General features: G+C 47.4%; 1 protein-coding gene and 1 long non-coding RNA gene across 2 annotated transcripts; both read right to left on the bottom strand.

The window, feature by feature from the left end:
- Nucleotides 1-1496: 1496 nt before the first annotated feature.
- Nucleotides 1497-7627, bottom strand: LOC135374406 (uncharacterized protein K02A2.6-like). Its single transcript, XM_064607370.1, has 3 exons — nt 4742-7627; nt 1921-2117; nt 1497-1797 (listed from the first exon to the last, which is right to left on the bottom strand). Exons 1-3 carry the CDS (start codon nt 7625-7627, stop codon nt 1497-1499), a joined length of 3384 nt encoding a protein of 1127 aa, XP_064463440.1.
- Nucleotides 7628-17748: 10121 nt separating this feature from the next.
- Nucleotides 17749-18210, bottom strand: LOC135374416 (uncharacterized). Its single transcript, XR_010416890.1, has 2 exons — nt 17916-18210; nt 17749-17852 (listed from the first exon to the last, which is right to left on the bottom strand). It is a non-coding gene; the product is annotated as an uncharacterized LOC135374416 (long non-coding RNA).
- Between the last annotated feature and the right edge of the window lie 343 nt (nt 18211-18553).

The following is an 18553-nucleotide window of genomic DNA, read 5'->3' as shown; positions in this document are numbered from 1 at the left end:
CGACCTTCTATCTTTCATGTGGGCAGGAGCAAGTCCTCCTCTCCACAAATCTTTGCGTCTGATTTCGTGCGCCGTTGAATACCCGAAACTTTGAAGCCTCAATTTCGGGACTTTTTTTGGGCAGTTCCATTTGCAATATCGAGCGGATTTCTTGGTGGATCTGACTAAGTTCGCTACAGGCTCTCTAATTCTGTAAAAAAAAAAACGTTAGGTTGACTTGGGAAATTTTGGAGTTCAATTAAAGACATTCAATTTATTTTAATTAAAATCAAATGAAAATATTTTTGCAAGATGGCAAATTCAGTTGCCACACAAATGCCGTTTGCCCCGTATTTTTCCATCGCCCCGTTTTTTTATAAAGTACGAATGACACGTTTTTTGAAGCACCCTGTATACAGTTGTGCATAGCCCGGGATTGCATTGCATGCAGACTGAGTCAGACGTGTACAAGATACTCGAAAATGTATTTAATAAAATACGATAAATACTAACGTTAGATTGTAATTAAGATAGAGTATAAGCACATGAAAATCGAAGTATTTAAGATAGAGTAAAATACTTCATACGGTATTTGAAATACAATTAAGATACTATTCATCGTTGAACGCAAAAAGTCACTGGTCAATGTGGCAAGTTGCTGCTATGTGACATGACTCACCTAAACTCCGCGCACTACGCTAGCCGCCTCTGTGTGGTAGAAGTCATCTAAACATAAGTGCCAAAAAGATGACAAAGAGGTACCACATAACTCCACTAAGTATATGTGACCCAAAACAAAGCCAACTTCTAGCAGGTCCCTGCTCGACGAGGTCAGAATTCGGCGTCACCGCGTCAGGGCACACATAATTGAACCCTCACTGGCCAAGGATTAGTACACACAGGGCAAGATCGCTAAATGGAGACTTCCAAGAAGGGCCAATTTCCGGGTCAAGTCCGAGGCACTCAGGAAATTTCCACTGAATAAGCAAGATAATAGAAAGACGAGACACAGAAAGTCAGAGAGGGAGATCTAAAATATGTAATTAGGGTATGGAGTAAAAAATACCATAACATGCATTTTAAATAGCGTACAAATACACAAAACAAAACGTATTAAGTAGAGTGCCAAAATACCGCTAATGGTATTTGAAAGACATTATTTTAAATACCGTACTCAAAATACGTGCACGTTTGGACTGACCGTATACAGACACGATATCTACACTCACTGCACGCGAATAGCATTCTTATGCAGCTTGCCAGGATGATGAAGTTGCCACAGAATTTAAAAAGTTCGTCCAGTTCGCTCATGTCCACTGCTTTATCCCGTAGTTCCATGTGTCTCGTGAATCGTGGATCAACTAGCTCAGGAATCATGTATCCTACATAAAAGTTCCTAATGTCAGGCAATATTTTTTGCCAGAACGCAAGGTTCCTATTGATGGTTACAACTTGCAGGTTCGTCGACGACCACACTGCGAGTGTGCAGTAGCTCCTCTTCGCAATGTTTAGCTGAGCTAGTATTTGATAGAAGTACTTGTGTGATTCTGGAAGATAAAGCTGCCGTCTTTCCATATTTTTACGCCGATGGAATGGTTGCGAGCGGTTTCTGCGATGGTCATGTAATTCTGTGCTGTTACAGCGCATCTTATTTCTAGGACTCCGTCGTTGTTGATAAGGCTGTCAGGAGTGGTGCATACGTAGGGTATATCAGGGTCGACGAAAAGGCCACATTTTTTCACTTCAACGTTCGGGCATCTCGCTTGGAATGATGATGCTGCGTTTTCCTCGTGGTCGGTGACGTACTGACAATCTTTGCTGCGGAACGACTTGGGATACATTATGACCTTCACTAAAGAAGAGTGCTTGAATGTTTTTCTATGTGGGGGACATATACTATGTATTCAGGTTGATGATATCCTCATCTTTCTTTGTGAGTGCCATAGGTCGGACTTGTTCTGTTCTAGTGTAGACTTCTGCAGACTGTGAGCTTCCTGGCTGGTCAACTGTATGCCACGCACAAAGTCTTTAGCTTTCTCAATAAAAATTGTCCTGTCCAGATCGGGTCTTTGAGACTGTCCTCCATAGTCCTTGTCTTCAACGGTGCTTGCGAATTTGGTTGTTCTCGACATTGGAGCCTTGTTGAACCGCAATTGCATTTTGCATTTTTGTTCGTTGCGCGTTTGTCTTGATGTTATTCGTTACTGTTGCGGTAGTAGGTAACGTGTTAGTAACGCCGTTACTTCTGATAAGTAATGCCGTTACTTTTGCATTACTTCATGAGGTTTTGCTTATAACATGTACCATTTTTGGTTGAGTCATAGAAGTGCATTCCGCAAATCAATACAAGCAATGTTGGGCACAAACAAGGGTCACGCATGAACACAACTTACACGTACGAGTTATTGCAACGCAGAAGTAGTTGATGTTCAAAATTTTCTTCTGTGAGCTTCGCCCGTAGGGCTGAGAGGACGCCTAATGACCAGTGAGTGCTCCTTGTCAAGGTTGATAGAGACGGTGACCTTTTATCTCACATAGTAAAAATCCAAACAGCCAATCCCGTGGTACTTTGTTACTTGTTCAGAGGGTAGAGGCTATTTTTCTGCCGCTTTTGCCCCATTCGTCCGAAAAACACCAGAGGGAGTGGAAAACAGAGGTGGTAAACAAAGGTGACATCTCAACCAGGGTATAGGTCAATAACCCTTCTTTTGCGTTCTTTGTGGGTGTCGATGTGACATTAATTCTTGTCATTGTTGAAGATGAACAGAAAAAATCGGGGATTTTCCCGGATTCTGCAGGCACGCTCCTCGCTCAAGCTTTCAAGTTTAGACGATAAAGCAATGTTCCCGAACACGCAGTAACGTTCCGCGTTAGTTATTAAAAATGTAATGACGTTACGTTACTCATTACTTTTCTCCCAAATGTAATGCGTTACCATATTTCACTACTCGAATGTAACGCGTTACGGGTAACGCACTACTTTGTAACGCGTTACTCCCCACCTATGTGTAGGAGCAAACGATACGTGAATCATACCTCAAGGTCAGGCCGCAACCCGCTTGCTCTCGACGGCTCCGCGCTTACTAGGAGGAAACCGTCACCTCCATAAAGAGAGCAAGGAGCGTGAAAAAAAAAAGCGAAGCATAAAAAAATAGCTTTTTATACACCGATTGTTTTTTTTTTTATCTACAGCCTTACATCACAAGCCTAGGGGATCCCACTTACTGGTCGTGTGTTCGAAAGAACGATTCTCAAAGGGCCACCAAGGCCATTGCATTTTGTTGAAGCAGCGGTATGCGTATATTCCCCCTCTCTTGATACTGTCACCATTTCATTCCACCCTCTAAAAATCAATATTTCCCGAATCGTTCAAACTCCAGAGTTTCAAGTCCACAAACAGCCACAACAACACATACGGGATGATGATGACTGAGGAAATTCCACACTACAATATTGGACCACTACCCCATGGCTCACAGGGGGGTTATGAGATCTGTAATGATGATCATAATGAGAATGTGATGCGCAGAGCAGAAACTTGAGTTACGAGCCCAGGGTTGATGTAACACGCTGGACGCATGCACGACGTCATGGCCGACGAAAACAAAGTCCGCAAACTTGGACTGCATATTGCAGAAAACGAAAAGGCGCCAATGAAACGAGAAAAGTTTCGGCGCAATAGCGGCGTCAGGAGAGTTTCTCGTCTGTGCGCTTCACAGACGCAACACGGATCCCATTGAAACATATGGAATTGAGAACAGCAGTTGTGTGAACAGTCCCATACACATAAATATGCTCGTGCTCGGCCCATGAAAACTTGTGTGAAACCAGCCTCGTTGCCACGTTCCCTCCGAGCGAAGGTTTCGGAAAGACCGCCGCGCGAGAGACAGAAGACAATTTCCTCCAAAGCCACTGCCACTGCGATCTGCGACAGCGACACATGGGACATGCGCAAGCGGGATGCTCCGCCCCCAGCGCCGAGGGAAAAAAAATATGAAGAAAACAATTTCGCAGCGGTGCTGCCATCCCTCGATGGTAGCGCGCAAACAAGGAGCGGAGAGGACCCCCTTAAATAAACGCTTGTACATGTTCGTTGTTAGCCTTAACTCTTTAAGAATTAACGTCTTCAACTACACATAGGTTAGGATTTCTGTGGCCGTCTGGGAAGCTACGAAAGCTCGCATCCGCTCATTCAAGAAAGGGAGAATCACAGCGCCCTCCCTTACCTTTCGCCAACCTGTGTGTTGTTATACAAGTTGTTGTTATATAAGTGTTTATTATACGTATTGCGTACGAACTACAAGTACAACAAAACATGTGCACACAGACGTGCAACGACGAGCGACGGACTTGCTGGCATACGTCAGCTTGAATGTGTGTCACACACGGGATAGTCTGGCCCGACCGCCAACATCCACCAAGCGGCATAGGGGGCGCTAGTAACATGCACCCAACTAAACAGATACATGACATGCCCTTTTTTTTTTTCTTTGCTAACAAACCCCTCAAGCTTTCTCTAGCTTTAAGATACTACATAACATCAGTCCAACAAAAGTTAACGCTAAAGTTAAGAAACAACTCCAACAATATTAATAACTCCAAAACGTACTATACCCAGTTCTCAGTAAACTCTCAAACACAAAAACTGAAGATATCTATTTCTTCTACGGACACCACCACTTGACAACTTCACCAGATAGCTTCTTGGTTGGGGTCCAACCTGTAGAACGACTGCAGCCATCCACTTGGTACCTCGCCTTACCCACACAGGTTGTCCTGCATCCAGTTGAGACAACTGGGCACTTCTATCATACCGGTGCTGCTGCTTCTGTCTCAACTCTAGGCCTTTCTGATGGTCTTCGCAGGGGTAATTTGGCTTGTACATGGTCGGAAGTGCTGGCAGCAATGTTCTAACTCTTCGTCCCATCAACATCTCGGAAGGAGATGGCAAGTGTTCTGTCGGTGTCGCACGATAATTAAGTAGAGCAATATGAACATCTTGTTCATCATCCAACGTTTTCGTCAAGGTGGACTTAATGGTCTGCACACTTCTCTCCACCAGTCCATTGGATCTTGGAAAGTGAGGGCTAGAGGTTATGTGACAAATGCCCCACTCCTTGTTGAAGGAAGCGAACAGTGCAGAATTAAAGGGAGGTCCATTGTCGGAAATCACCTCAGACGGAATCCCGTGGCGTGCATACACGGACTTCAAAAAGTTTATGACACACTTGGCGGTCACATTTGGCATTTCCTGCAACTCAACATACTTGGAATAATAGTCAATGACGAGTAGATAAGTTAATCCTTGGTGATAGAAAAAGTCAAGGGCAAGCTTCTGCCACGGCAGTGACGGTAAGGGTACACTAAGCAGTGTCTCTTGAGGGTTGCTCCTGTAGTTTACTTGGCATGTCGTACACTGTTGTACCTTGCTCTCAATGTCTCTTGACATTCCTGGCCAGTATAGGGCTTCTCGTGCCCGTATCTTGGATGCTACCATACCTCGATGACCTTCATGAAGTCTGTTTAGGGTATGTTCCCTGCAACTCTTGGGAATCACCAAACGTCTTCCTCGGCAAAGTAAGCCTTCCTTCACGTGCAACTCATCTCTGCAATCCCAGTACAGTTTTGCTCCAAGCTCAACCTGCTTACGACACAGTGGCCAGCCCTGCTGGCAATATCTAACAACTTGCTGCAACGTCTCATCTTTCGCTGTTGCACCTCTGATGGCGTCCAAAGTAAGTGACGATGCTTGCACAAGAAGACACAATGAGGCTGGTACCTCACAACTCGCCTCCCTAGTCACTTCCTGCAGTGGTGCCCGCGACAACGCATCAGCAACAGCAAGATCCTTTCCAGGAACATAAACAAGCTGCGCTTGATAATGTTGCAGTCTCAGTAACAGTCGTTGCAATCTCGGTGATATGGAGTCGAAAGGCTTTTGCGAGAGTCCGACTAGGGGCTTATGGTCTGTCTGTACTTCAACAACCCTACCATAGGTGAAATAGTGAAAATGCTCCGCCGCAAACACGACTGCCAAAAGTTCTTTTTCTATCTGTGAATATCGTTGTTGTGTCTCCGTCAGCGACACTGACGCATAGGCTACAGGGTGGTCATTTTGAAGAAGTACAGCGCCCAATCCATAAGAGCTAGCATCCACTGACAGTGTCACCGGACAGTTCGCGTCGAAGTATGACAACACAGGAGCAGTCACCAGAAGTTGCTTGAGGTGTTCAAAACATTGTTGACAATTTTCATCCCAGACCCACTCAACGTCTTTCCGTAGCAGCTGCCTTAGCACACGAGTACTTTCTGACATTTTTGGAACAAATCTAGTGAGGTACGTCACCATTCCGATGAACCGTTGCAGCTGCTGCTTACTTGTCGGCACAGGATAGTCCGTAATGGCCTTCACCTTCTGTGGATCAGGCTCCACGCCTTGCGATGTCAGCACGTGGCCAAGGTACTTAACTCTTTGCACTGCTAGCTGTAGCTTTTCCTTATTAAGCTTCAGGTTTGATTTCCTTGCCACTTCAAGAACCTTTCGAAGCTGTTGGCAATGCTCCCCCATGTCCCGAGACGCCAGCAGAATGTCGTCAAAATATGGGTGAACGTCTGGAAGCTCAGCAAACAGTTGGTCCACAGACTGCTGAAACGCTTCTGGGGCACAGTTCAACCCATAGGGCATCACCAAGAAGCGATAACGACCGTAGGGCGTAGCAAACGTACATAACCGAGAACTTCCTTCATCCAGCTGCAGGTGGTGAAAGGCGTGTGATGCATCCATGACCGTAAATACTGTAGACCCGTGAAGTCTTGCAAACTGCCTTTCCTGTGTTGGAATCTGGTAATGAGGTCTCTTGATTGCCTCGTTTAACTTCCGAGGATCCAAACATACACGAATGTCTCCATTAGGTTTCGGCACAATTATAAGCGGACTGCACCAGTCAGTAGGCTCTGTCACTCTTGCAATGACACCGTCTCGTTCCATTCTCTCGAGCTCCAACTTGAGCTTCTCCTCTAAGGCCAAAGGCACTTTCCTGGGCGGTGAAATAGACGGCTTCACATCTTCCTTTAGTATGATCTTATGAGTTCCTGGCAGTCGTCCAACACCTTGAAAAACATCTTCATATTCTTCAACAACTTGCTCTGGTGTCTCCCTGATACTCTCATGTCGAGCCACTTCACCTTTAACCTCGCAAACTCTCTTGAGAAGGTTGAACATCTGACATGCTTGAAGACCCAGTATGGGCGACGACGACAAGTCGACGACCAGAAACGTCACAGGGCACGTAAGTCCATTAGCAGTGCAGCTCAAGACTGTCTCTCCGACCACAGGAAGCTGCTCCCCAGAATACGTTGTGACACGGCGTTGAGACCTTCTGACAAGAGGTCTAGGATTCCAAGCTCGGACAATCTCTTTTGAAATCACATTCACCTCGGACCCTGTGTCAAGCTTGAAGTTGAGAAGGTGGCCTTCTACTCTGACGTCTTCTGTCCAGAATGCAGACCCTTCAAGGCTGTTAACAGTCAGGACATCAAGGGACACGAAGTCGCCCAATGTCCCTTGCATATGATCACCCGTGAGAACGTGCAGTTGAGAGTCATGCTTGTTATGACCACGGTTGGGACAGTTTGGAACACAGGCCATCACTTGATTAGGGTTACGTTGTCCTGCTCTGCAGACTTGCGCGAAGTGGTTCAATTTTCCACACTTTCCACAACGCTGCCCATACGCTGGACAGTTGCGAGGGGGATGAGTCCTGCCACACCTTCCACACGGTTCTGTATTGCCCTGCTGGGGTTTCGTAGTTAGTCCTCTGCCTAGGCCTCTTCCACGCCAGTGTTTGTAGGCTCCTTTCTTTTGACCTGTCATATACAGTTCATCAACGTGACCCTCCTGGACGGTGACTGCTTGAGAGTGACTCTGAAAGTTCCGCGCTCTTGCACTGAAGAACGACACTTTGTAGTGTAATGGCGGCATCGCGTAGCAAACGCTCTCGAAGGGCGTTATCCTTTATGCCAAGAATAAGACGGTCCTTGACATTGCGCTCGTACGCCGGCCCAAACTCGCAAAGCTCTGCTTGCAGCTTGACTTCCTGAAGGAATTGATCAAATGGCTGTCCAGGCTTCGGACACAAGTTATTAAACACGAACGACGCATGCGTGAGATTCCTGTACGCCCTGAAGTACTTGTCTAATGCGTCCCAAACGCTCTTCATCGTCCTCGCCTTTTCTTGAGCTTTGCCACCGGCCTCTGTTGTCTCCTCCTTTGGGAACTCCAACGTGCGATAAACACTGTTAAGTTCTTTTCCTCCCACATGAAGCAGAAGAGATAGCCGTGTTTCGTCATCTTCCTTGTGGTATTTTAGTGCACGTTCATACGTCTCGTACTCGCGGCGCCACTCCGACCATGCTTCAGCAGGGTTCGACGTAGTTTCAAAGGGGCGTACCTGCTTCAGGAACGTAGCCATCTTGTCAACCCTACTTGACAGTCAATCCTCGTTGTCAACCGGTCGACCCCACTTCTGACACCATGTCATAGTTCAAAGCGGCAACCGTCACAGCATGAAGGGGCATCTTGAAGTGTTTATTATACGTATTGCGTACGAACTACAAGTACAACAAAACATGTGCACACAGACGTGCAACGACGAGCGACGGACTTGCTGGCATACGTCAGCTTGAATGTGTGTCACACACGGGATAGTCTGGCCCGACCGCCAACATCAACCAAGCGGCATAGGGGGCGCTAGTAACATGCACCCAACTAAACAGATACATGACATAACCTTTGCAACTCAATCTGCAACCTAAGGGCCTCCAAGTCCCTTCGATCCGCCCCCAGATCAGCGGTCGCATTTACCATCTCACCACTACTCTGCCTCACAGGGTCTCCGCGCATGCTGTCCTGCTCAGAATCGGTCAACCCTTCCATATGTCCAGGAGACAATGGCGTCTGATGTGCCCCTTTCAGCGCGAGATCCCTACCCTGTTCTGCCCTTTCCATTCCCATCGTCCTCACCATTGACCTGGTCCTTCGGGAGAAAATCAATTGAGGTTCTCACCCGTCCCTGGACTCGCCACCTGTCCGCCCCTGCAAGATTTCTGCTGCTACAGTCGATGCCACGCAGCCCACGGTGGTTGCCGTTGCCTTAGATCGGTAGGCCAGATGTCCGGTCCGCCGTGCTGCCCCTGCTTCGGAGTGGTCCGAGTAGTGACGTAGGTTGGCCGGAACACTCCGTCCACCTGTCCTGCCAGGAGCGTGAGGTTGGGTGATCCTGTTGGGTATCCTGTCGACTGCGCCGTTAAATCTCTCCCGGACCTACAACCAGACAACGTGAGTGTGTTCAGGGTTTATTCTCCCAGTTCCAAGTCCAGGCTCGAACTGCCAGTCTGTTCTTCCATTCTCTTCCTCGTCACCTCTCCACGAGCAGTCACTCGATGTCACTGCTTCGTCGTCGTTGCTGTTTGCCGGAGCTGACATGACACTGTTACACAAACAAAACAAGCTTTCCGTAAATGTAACGGATAAACCTGTTACAACAACAGGTTCCGTTGTTGGGTTAAAACTGGCGTTCTGTAAAAGCAACAGATGAAGCTGTATTGGCACGGCATCCCAAGGAAGATGAGGGATGCCGCGTGCGCACGCACCACCCGCACCCAAGCTTCGCTCCACCGCCATTAAGCCATTCTCATGCCAACCGTCAGCCTGTGTGGTTGTCCCTTCATTATCCCTCGTCGCGACAACCCACAATTGGTGACCCGAACTACCCTGCTGATCCAACTGCATGCCCTCCGCTGATCGCTTTTGCCATGCAGGAGTCCTCGTCCACCAGCAACGTCAGTCGCGTCGCCGTGAGACTACTGCCATTTTGGCCTGCGACTGGCGGCCATGCGGGGATGCGGCTATGCGGGGATTACCGCGCCCTGAACATCGCTACGAAACCGGACCGCTACCCGCTGCCCAATATACAGGATTTGACCATGAACCTAGCCGGGGCCAAGTATTTCAGCAAAATCGATCTCACTAAGGCATACCACCAAATTCCCGTAGCGCCAGAGGACGTTCCGAAAACAGCCATTGTGACACCTTTCGGGCTCTTTGAATTCCTGCGCATGCCTTTCGGCTTGAGGAACGCTGCGCAGACGTTCCAGCGTTTTATTGATTCGATACTGCGTTACCTCCCCCGCGATACCTCCCCTTCGTTTTCGCGTACATGGATGACCTCCTCATCGTCAGCGAAACAAGGGAGCAGCACTTCCACCACCTCCGCGAAGTCTTTGCCCGCCTCGAACACCACGGCGTTGTCATCAACACCCAGAAGTGCGAGTTTGGCAAGCCCTCTCTTGAATTCTTGGGCCATCTCGTATCCTCTGCCGGAATCTCGCCGCTGCCCAAGAAGATCCAGACCATCGCAGAATTTCCGACCCCCACTTCAATCCCTCAGCTGCGCCGCTTCCTCGGCTTGGTCAAGTTTTATCGGCGTTTTGTGCCATCCTGCGCAGCGATACTCCGGCCACTGGAGGACCTCCTGCAGTCCCCAGGGCACGGCTAAGTTTCCAAGGCAGAGGCTCACGAGGCAGCTTTGGACGCCATCAAGAAGGCCCTCGCGCGCGCGACACTTCTTGCTCACTCTCGTTCCGATGCTTCTTTTTCGTTGATGGTCGATGCCTCCGACCGGGCCTTGGGCGCTGTTCTTCAACAAGAAGTCGATCACTGCACCCAACCTCTTGGCTTCTTTTCACGCAAGATGTCTCCAACAGAGGCCCGCTACAGCGCTTTCGGCAAGGAACTGCTGGCAGCTTATGCGGCCGTGCGCCACTTTCGCCACTTTTTGGAGGGACGGCGTTTTGTTATCTGGACAGACCATAAGCCCCTCGTCGGAGCCTTCACGTCCGCCGGCCAAAATTATTCCCCCCGCGAGATTCGCCACCTTGCGTACATCGCGGAACTTTCCACGGACGCACGCCACGTGAAGGGCTCCGCCAACGTAGCCGCCGATGCACTCAGCCGCGTCCACGCTGTACCCGGCCAGCCCGTCCTCAGCATCGACAACCTGGCAGCCGCACAAAAGTCGGACGACCAGCTCTGCCAGCTCCGCGCGTCCTCGCGCGCGTCCCTCAAGCTCGCTGACATTCTCCTGCCCGGTTCAGCCATCCCCATCCTCTGCGACACGTCAGGCTCGTCACCCCGCCCTGTCGTCCCTTCTACTCTCCGCCGCGTATTTTTTGCAGCGTCCACTGCCTCGCCCATCCCGGAGTTCGCACCACCATCAAGTTGGTTACCGACCGTTTCGTCTGGCCAGGGGTACAGCAGGACATCCGCCGCTGGGTGCGCGCCTGCACGCCTTGCCAGATCAGCAAGTGCCACCGCCACACCATCTCACCGCTTGGCCAGTTCGCCCCACCAACAAGCCGTTTCTCGAAGGTCCATATTGACATAGTTGGACCCCTGCCCCTCTGTGACCGTCATCGCTACCTTCTAACATGCGTCGACAGATTCACCAGATGGCCTGAGGCAGCACCCATGCAGGACAGCACATCTGAAACTGTCGCAGCGACTTTTCTTCAGACGTGGATTGCCCGATTCGGCGTGCCAGAAGAAATCGTCACCGACCGGGGCCCGCAATTTGAAAGCAGACTTTTCACTGCCTTCACCACCCTTCTCGGCACGAAGCGTTTGAGCACGACCGCTTACCATGCGGCGTGTAACGGCCTGGTAGAAAGATTCCACCGGCACCTCAAGCAGGCACTTATGTCTCATTTGGACGGTTCCCACTGGACCGAGCACCTGCCATTGGTGCTCCTCGGAATCAGAGCTGCCGTGAAGCACGACCTCGTCAGCACAGCTTGTGTACGGCATGTCCATCCGGCTTCCTGCCGACATTTTCAACCATCGGCCATCCTCGCAACCATCACCCCTACCCCCATCAGACTACGCCCAACGCTTAAAGGCTGCTCTCTCCCGGCTGCGCACAACACCTACGAGAGCTGTTTCCTCCTCTTCTCCGTACGTCGCCCAGGACCTCACCAGCTCCTCCCACGTATTCCTGCGCACCGACTCCATCCGGCGCTCTCTCCAGCCCCCTTATTCCGGCCCCCACAAGGTCATCCACCGGGGTGCAAAAGCCTTTGTCATCGACGTCAACGGTCGCGAGGTAGTCGTGTCGATCGACCCGCTTACGTGGAAGCAACCAGCTCTGCCTTTTGTCATCCCACCCTCCTTCCGCCAGACGTCCCCCCTGAGCCAGACCGCCGGCTGCCCAAAACTGTCACCTGGGCCGACGCTAGGACACCGGCCGTTTCCTTCACCTGTTCATCCTTCACGCTTCACCCATCTCGAAAAGGGGGGGGGGAAGTAGCTGTAGTGGCACGGCATCCCAAGGAAGATGAGGGATGCCGTGTGCGCACGCACCACCCGCACCCAAGCTTCGCTCCACCGCCATTAAACCATTCTCATGCCAACCGTCAGCCTGTGTGGTCGTCCCTTCATTATCCCTCGTCGCGACAACCCACAAACCTGTTATATCAACAGCCTTCTGTTCTTGAGATAAAACGGGTCGTCCATTAAGCCAACACGTGAGCCTGTCAGCTCAACAACCGTGCGTTATTTAAAAAAACGGAAACCTCTGCAAAATAACAGCAGGATATGTTTATCGACAGACACTGTAATGCTTATTTAACGAAACACCCGTTTTGCACAACGGAATGTATGGGGTATAGATTTCCGGTAATTTTCCGTTGAAACAACAGAGAATTTTTTCTCAGTGTACATAAATCATGATAAAATCCACGCTGTCGAAATAAACTCCTGAAAATAAACTTTGAAGAATAAACGTTTCGAAATAAATGTCTTGAAATCCACCGTCCATGATTGGTGGACAGCCGACAGCTGCAGCAGTCCGCCGCGGATAATCCAGGGCGTGAGTCGTGACGTTGCCCACATACGTGAGGCCGACAACGGCAAGCCCTATCACCACCACCACCACCACCCCCACCGCCGCGGATAATAGTGCTCTCATCGCGCTTGGGGCTAGCCAGGGCTAGAACTGTGAACGAGGATTTCGCTACACCGGAAGTATGTGACCGGTGCCCGTATTCACCAGTCCCACTTAGCCACTGGTTTAGTGACGTCTGGTTTAAGTTGATCACGTGATCTCTCCGGCTCTGAAGTCCGTTTGACCACAACGCATGCGCATTATTCACATTGTCACGAGATGGGTGAGGGGAGGGAGAAATTAGCAGACGACGGAAGAGCCGCAAAGAGGAAGACTCCCTTTCTTTTTGTTTGTTTGTTTGTTATGAGGTTGATAAAGAATAGTTCAGGCGCCGCTGGCTGGCGCTGCTACAGGTGGTTGCGGGATGGTGTGTGGGTGGCCGGCGGTTAAGCCTGCCTTTGTGTTTGTTAATATGACCGGTAAAACAATGTACAAAGAGCGCGTTTGCCATGTTTTTGAAGAGGCAGGAGTACGTATTCTCGTGGAGGCGATCGTTGTACTTTTGTCAGTGTTCGGTCGTCGATTGTGGTTGCGTATAATAACTGCACCTCCATGGACCATCGCTTGTTTATCGTTTGTTGTGCTGCATATGTGGTGAATTGCAACGACAGCCTTTCGATCGCTGGGGCATGTCAGCAGCGTGTTTTTACGCTTTCAAGTCTTGTGTCATGTGCGCAGCGTGTGTGCAGGCGCATCGTAACGGTAGGCTGCCTGTAAGTAAACAGCAATAACATTGGTGCAAGGGTGGCCATATCCTGCATCGGGCTCCCACACGCATAACTTTTATAGCGTTATGCTTTCAAGAAATTGACGTGGTACTTTACAAGGTGTCACAAATCTGCAACGCGTTAAAGCATCGCTTCGCTGGCTGCGTTTGTTCGGGCGCACGACTGAAAACGAACTGTGCAGTCCTGTTTACATCCGCGTCCTGTGTGTGTGCGTGTTAGCGCTGTTTTCGTTATGTTACCCAGGGTGCCCCTGCCTGTGAGTTGTGTGGAAGTTGCCAGTTTCGTGACCTCCTGTCGTTCTATCAGTGCGGTGCTATGGTTAATTGTGACCTCCTTTATCTCCGTATCTCTGCATATAGCATTCTTGTACAAATCATCAAGCACTGAAGTGATTTATTCTGTTCAGCTAATAAAGACTGGCTGTGCTGTGACTGTCAGTTGCTGGAATTTAACAGAATGGGAATGTACACACTTGTCCTACAGTCATATATTGAGCGCACTTGACATCACAGATGCCATATCTGCAAAAATAAAAGGGCACACTTTAGTGTCGTTACAATAGATCCGAGCCATTCAGAGTTTGTTGTTTATTGATACCACATACACAAAATACAAACAATCTTCTCTTTGCTGTTAAAATTGGTCAAATATCTCGTACAGAAGGTCTTATTTGTCTCAATAATGGTGTTTCAAGGGTGGAGCAAACATACAATGGACACAGGCAAACACATACAACAACAGCTGCAACATCAGCTACAAGCAAATCCGTGCTGCTATTTGCATTGTGCTTGCTTGTTCAGAGTCATATATTATTGAGGAAACGCTTACATACCTGGTCAGGGACTTTTTCTGCGCTCATTCTTTATAAGCTCCTCTCTTGACTTCATACTGGCATTGTAAACAATCTCACTTCCATTATCATTGCACCATTACATGCCAAACAATCACCACCACCAACGCCTAAAAACTCCCCACAGCTGATGCCATGCTATAATATGCCAGCTGAGGCTTTTAATTTAGACTTTTTGTTCAGAACGAATTTCTATGGTGATGCAGTTGCAGTTACCACTTCAATCTGACACAGATAGCTCAACTTTGACAGTAAAATCACATGAGAGGCCCGTGTGAGCTCTGCTTCTCCTTTGGCAAGGCTGCTCTGAGAACTGCCACAGTCCAATTGTGCAAATTAAGGTATTGCACGATTACATCAGCAGCTCTATACAGCGTTCTTGAGAATTTTCTTTTTTAGCTTTTAAGCCATGCTATAGTTCCCTGACTGTTCCCAGTTTTCTACACTGTCCTGTATTGCAGACAACCTGAAATACAGATGGTAAAGCTCTGAAAAATTTGTGCATGTGCCCCATGCATTTGTGCACTGCGTAGTTACGCAGTTATAAACTGCACAGCTGTGTGTTGAGAGACTGTGCTATTTCTTGAGAAACAACACCATGGAATATCAAAGCAAACAGCAGCACTGATCATTGTCTGCTAGCTTTCTGCATTGATATGTAATGGACAGTAAGTGGAAGGCTGCAATGGACAAATGAATGCAATGCAAATAAGCTCATATAAAGAAAAGAATGAAACTTGAAATCAGATGCATCTTATCTACAATGTGCTGCTATTATTTTTTAGGAAATACAGGATTGTATATCTTTCTTCCACATTTTATGTTATCTTTTGAGACACTTTGGCAGTTGTAACTTTGCAAAAGCCGACATATTCATTCAGCTGTGTCAGCACAAAGCTACACAACCAGACAGTATATTAGGGTAGTGAACGCGGTGTACTGCATCATCAAGGACAAAGTCTGGGAGCAGAAATGTGGGACATTGCTTGATATTCAGAAAAATAACATAGATGTTTTTGCATGGCTGACCACCTAACTTCAATAGCCAGTGATGAACATGCGATGTCTTCAGCTGGTGTATTCTGGAAATTAATAGGTGACGTATGGGGAGGGGGGGATGGTTTGCAAGTTAACAGCACCCAACAGCAACAACAGTTTCACAGATTTTGGGCAAACACATCTATGTTGGCACACAGGAAGGGCATATAGTTATTTCATTACTCTTTGTTGAACTTTATGTACCCATAAGGGTGCATTACAAAAAAAAATGAGAGCGGGCAGGGTTACAAAAAGAAACAGAGGTAGAGGTAGTGCAAAACTCCTCTTTAGAAGAAAGGAAAAATTCTGCATACACAACCGCAATATTCCTGAAGCAATGGTTTCTACTCTTACAATGACATGTTTTTCATGCATTTAAGCAGGGTTAGTCACGCTCCAGCCACATATCTGTACGACAATTAGTTTTCTTCACGTTTTGCATTGAAGAACTGCTTTCCTGAAACAAACTAAATAAGAAGGTGTAACATATGTCACAGGCATTTTGTGCCAGTTATGCAGTAAAACTAGTATGCTTGAGGCGCCACATATTCTCCTGGTGATGATGTGAAGGAAGGAAGCTTCAATCTTTCGAAATGTAAATGAGTGCCATAGTGTCTTGCATTGTAACAGCATCTATAGGCACTCTTTCCTGTGGGCTTTCGAGTGACAGATTCATACATATTAGAATCATTTGTAATGATGCTGATAACAACACCCTTAATTACATCAGAATTTTGTGACGGTAGTATGCCCATATTGCGTTCATTCTTCATTCACTGCTGTGCATTTAGGAGTGGAGTGTGAGTCAAGGCAGAGGTGAGCTAGTAAGCAATGGGAGTACCTGTTCCTATCAGGTAATATACAGGACATGTAAAAAAGGAAGAACCGTGGGCACTTAGCACGTACCTGTACTGGTGTAAGGAGAACGAAGTTGCAACATAATTGAAAGTACAGTGAAGTGAAGTGTATATTAGAAGTGACCATTGGTTTGGTTCATGCAGTATTACTACAATTTCTACTATTTTATACTTATTGCTCGAACTCAGCTATTTAGAACACATTGAAGACAGACACAACAGAACGAAATTACAGGCATTTGGGCATTCATGATAAATAGAGGCATGGTTGCAATGTGGATGTGAATGCAGATGTATAGAATAAATCTTGTGACCTGATTACACAGGGGCGTGTTTTTCTATTCTTAAGATTTGCGCCTTACAGCATATGAGACTACACAACAAGTGCACAGATCACACCAGTGTAAAGCTGGAGTGTCGTTGACATCCGTGTCGCCACCATGTCATGACATCAGTATCATGACAGCTGTCAACAATGCATAGCATGTGAGATTTACAAGGAAATCTTGCAAAAAATGAGCATGCCTTGGTTCTCAGATCACATGATCTGTCATACATCTGCAGTCACATCATAATGATACCCATGATTTAGCACAGACAATACAAATGTCAATCTGCCACGTGGTGACTGTCCTCAGCCTAGCTGCGTTTCAGACAGATCAATGTACTTGTGCGCCGCAGTACAAGGTGGAAAAACAGCACTACAAATAACAACAGGTCCCTGTGATCTACATATATTTCACAGTACTGGTAATTGTGTTACTGGTTCTCTTTGCACCGGCTCAGACACGCCCTACATGTCCTTCCATCACAGTTCCCTTTTTCATGATCTCTATTTGCTCGTTATGTGTAACAGATAGCATTTCCGATATTCAATCACTCTTCATGTCCAATGTACAGCAGTAATTTCAACTCTTCAGTGTTGGTACTTCCTGTGCAGTAAGAGTGTCAGCTAGTGGTTCTGCTTTTCATGCTAAACTGCCCAATGGAATTCCGCTCTGTTGCACTATCAATGCATTGGAGTTGTGTCTCCATGCACAATGTAGTAAATATTTCTTTTTTCCATAGCATGTGGCATGGGACAAACATCTGTACTTCACAACAAATACTTGATATCCTTAATAATAATAATCCTTATGGAAATGCGTAACAAGTTTTATTGATTTAATGCAAAGAAACAACTCAAAAGCATGAGGTACAGGCACTGCTGTGCCCATAACAGATAATTTGGAAGAAAAGAAACAAAGTGTTGGACATACACAGTGCTGCTCACACAATGAAGGGGAACACTGTGTGAATCATGGTCATGGGCTTGTATTGGCAGTAATCGCATCCCAGAAATATGTTGCTTTGATAAAGTCTGCAGCCAGGTTCCTTGTGTTTTGTCTCTTGCGGTGGCAGTCTACAAAGCCACATCTACTGTTAGCAGATGATAAATGTGAGCATAAAAGCAAGTAGCTGTCACCTTGAATATTTTCTATTATTACGGTACATCATCATTGCAGAAATGGTGGTTGTTGGCATATTTGCCCTCCCCTTCTGGTGTGGTGTGCTGGAAGTGGTAGCGCACACATTTTAGCTACACATGTACTTACATGTGCGTCCTTATAAAATTTTGAGACCTTCACTTCTCTGTGGATTTTCTCCTGAACCGGCAAGGTGAAACCTGCTCACAATTTTGCATGCAGCATCTGCACACACCTGACAGTGGTATCGACATCATGACTACATGGGCTGCTTGACACTCTAGTGTTGTGTTTATATGCTCCGTGAAGGCTCTTATTTGTCCATACAAATTCGTCGACACAAAACATTGCTCACAATATTTCCTTGTATGCCTCTGCGGGATATTTCTACCTGTACTTTTATCGAATAACAAAGTCTGATATCCTAAATACACGCTATTTTGTCAAAATTTCTCCCAGTCGACATATACAGCAGCACTCTGCATTGAAGCCGATAAGCATAGCCAGATCTCACCAGCACAAAATTGCGCCAACAAACATGCTCATAGTGATTTCCAAAAAACATTAGTGCTTTCATAATGACAGAACACAATAGTGCTTTCCTATAGGGCTTGCATCTTTCTGGGCAAGCAAATCA

The sequence above is a fragment of the Ornithodoros turicata genome, unplaced genomic scaffold (genome assembly GCF_037126465.1).
Source record: "Ornithodoros turicata isolate Travis unplaced genomic scaffold, ASM3712646v1 Chromosome56, whole genome shotgun sequence".
NCBI lineage: Eukaryota > Metazoa > Arthropoda > Arachnida > Ixodida > Argasidae > Ornithodoros > Ornithodoros turicata.
Note: the sequence above shows the minus strand (reverse complement) of the source record. Positions and strands in the feature narration are given on the sequence as shown.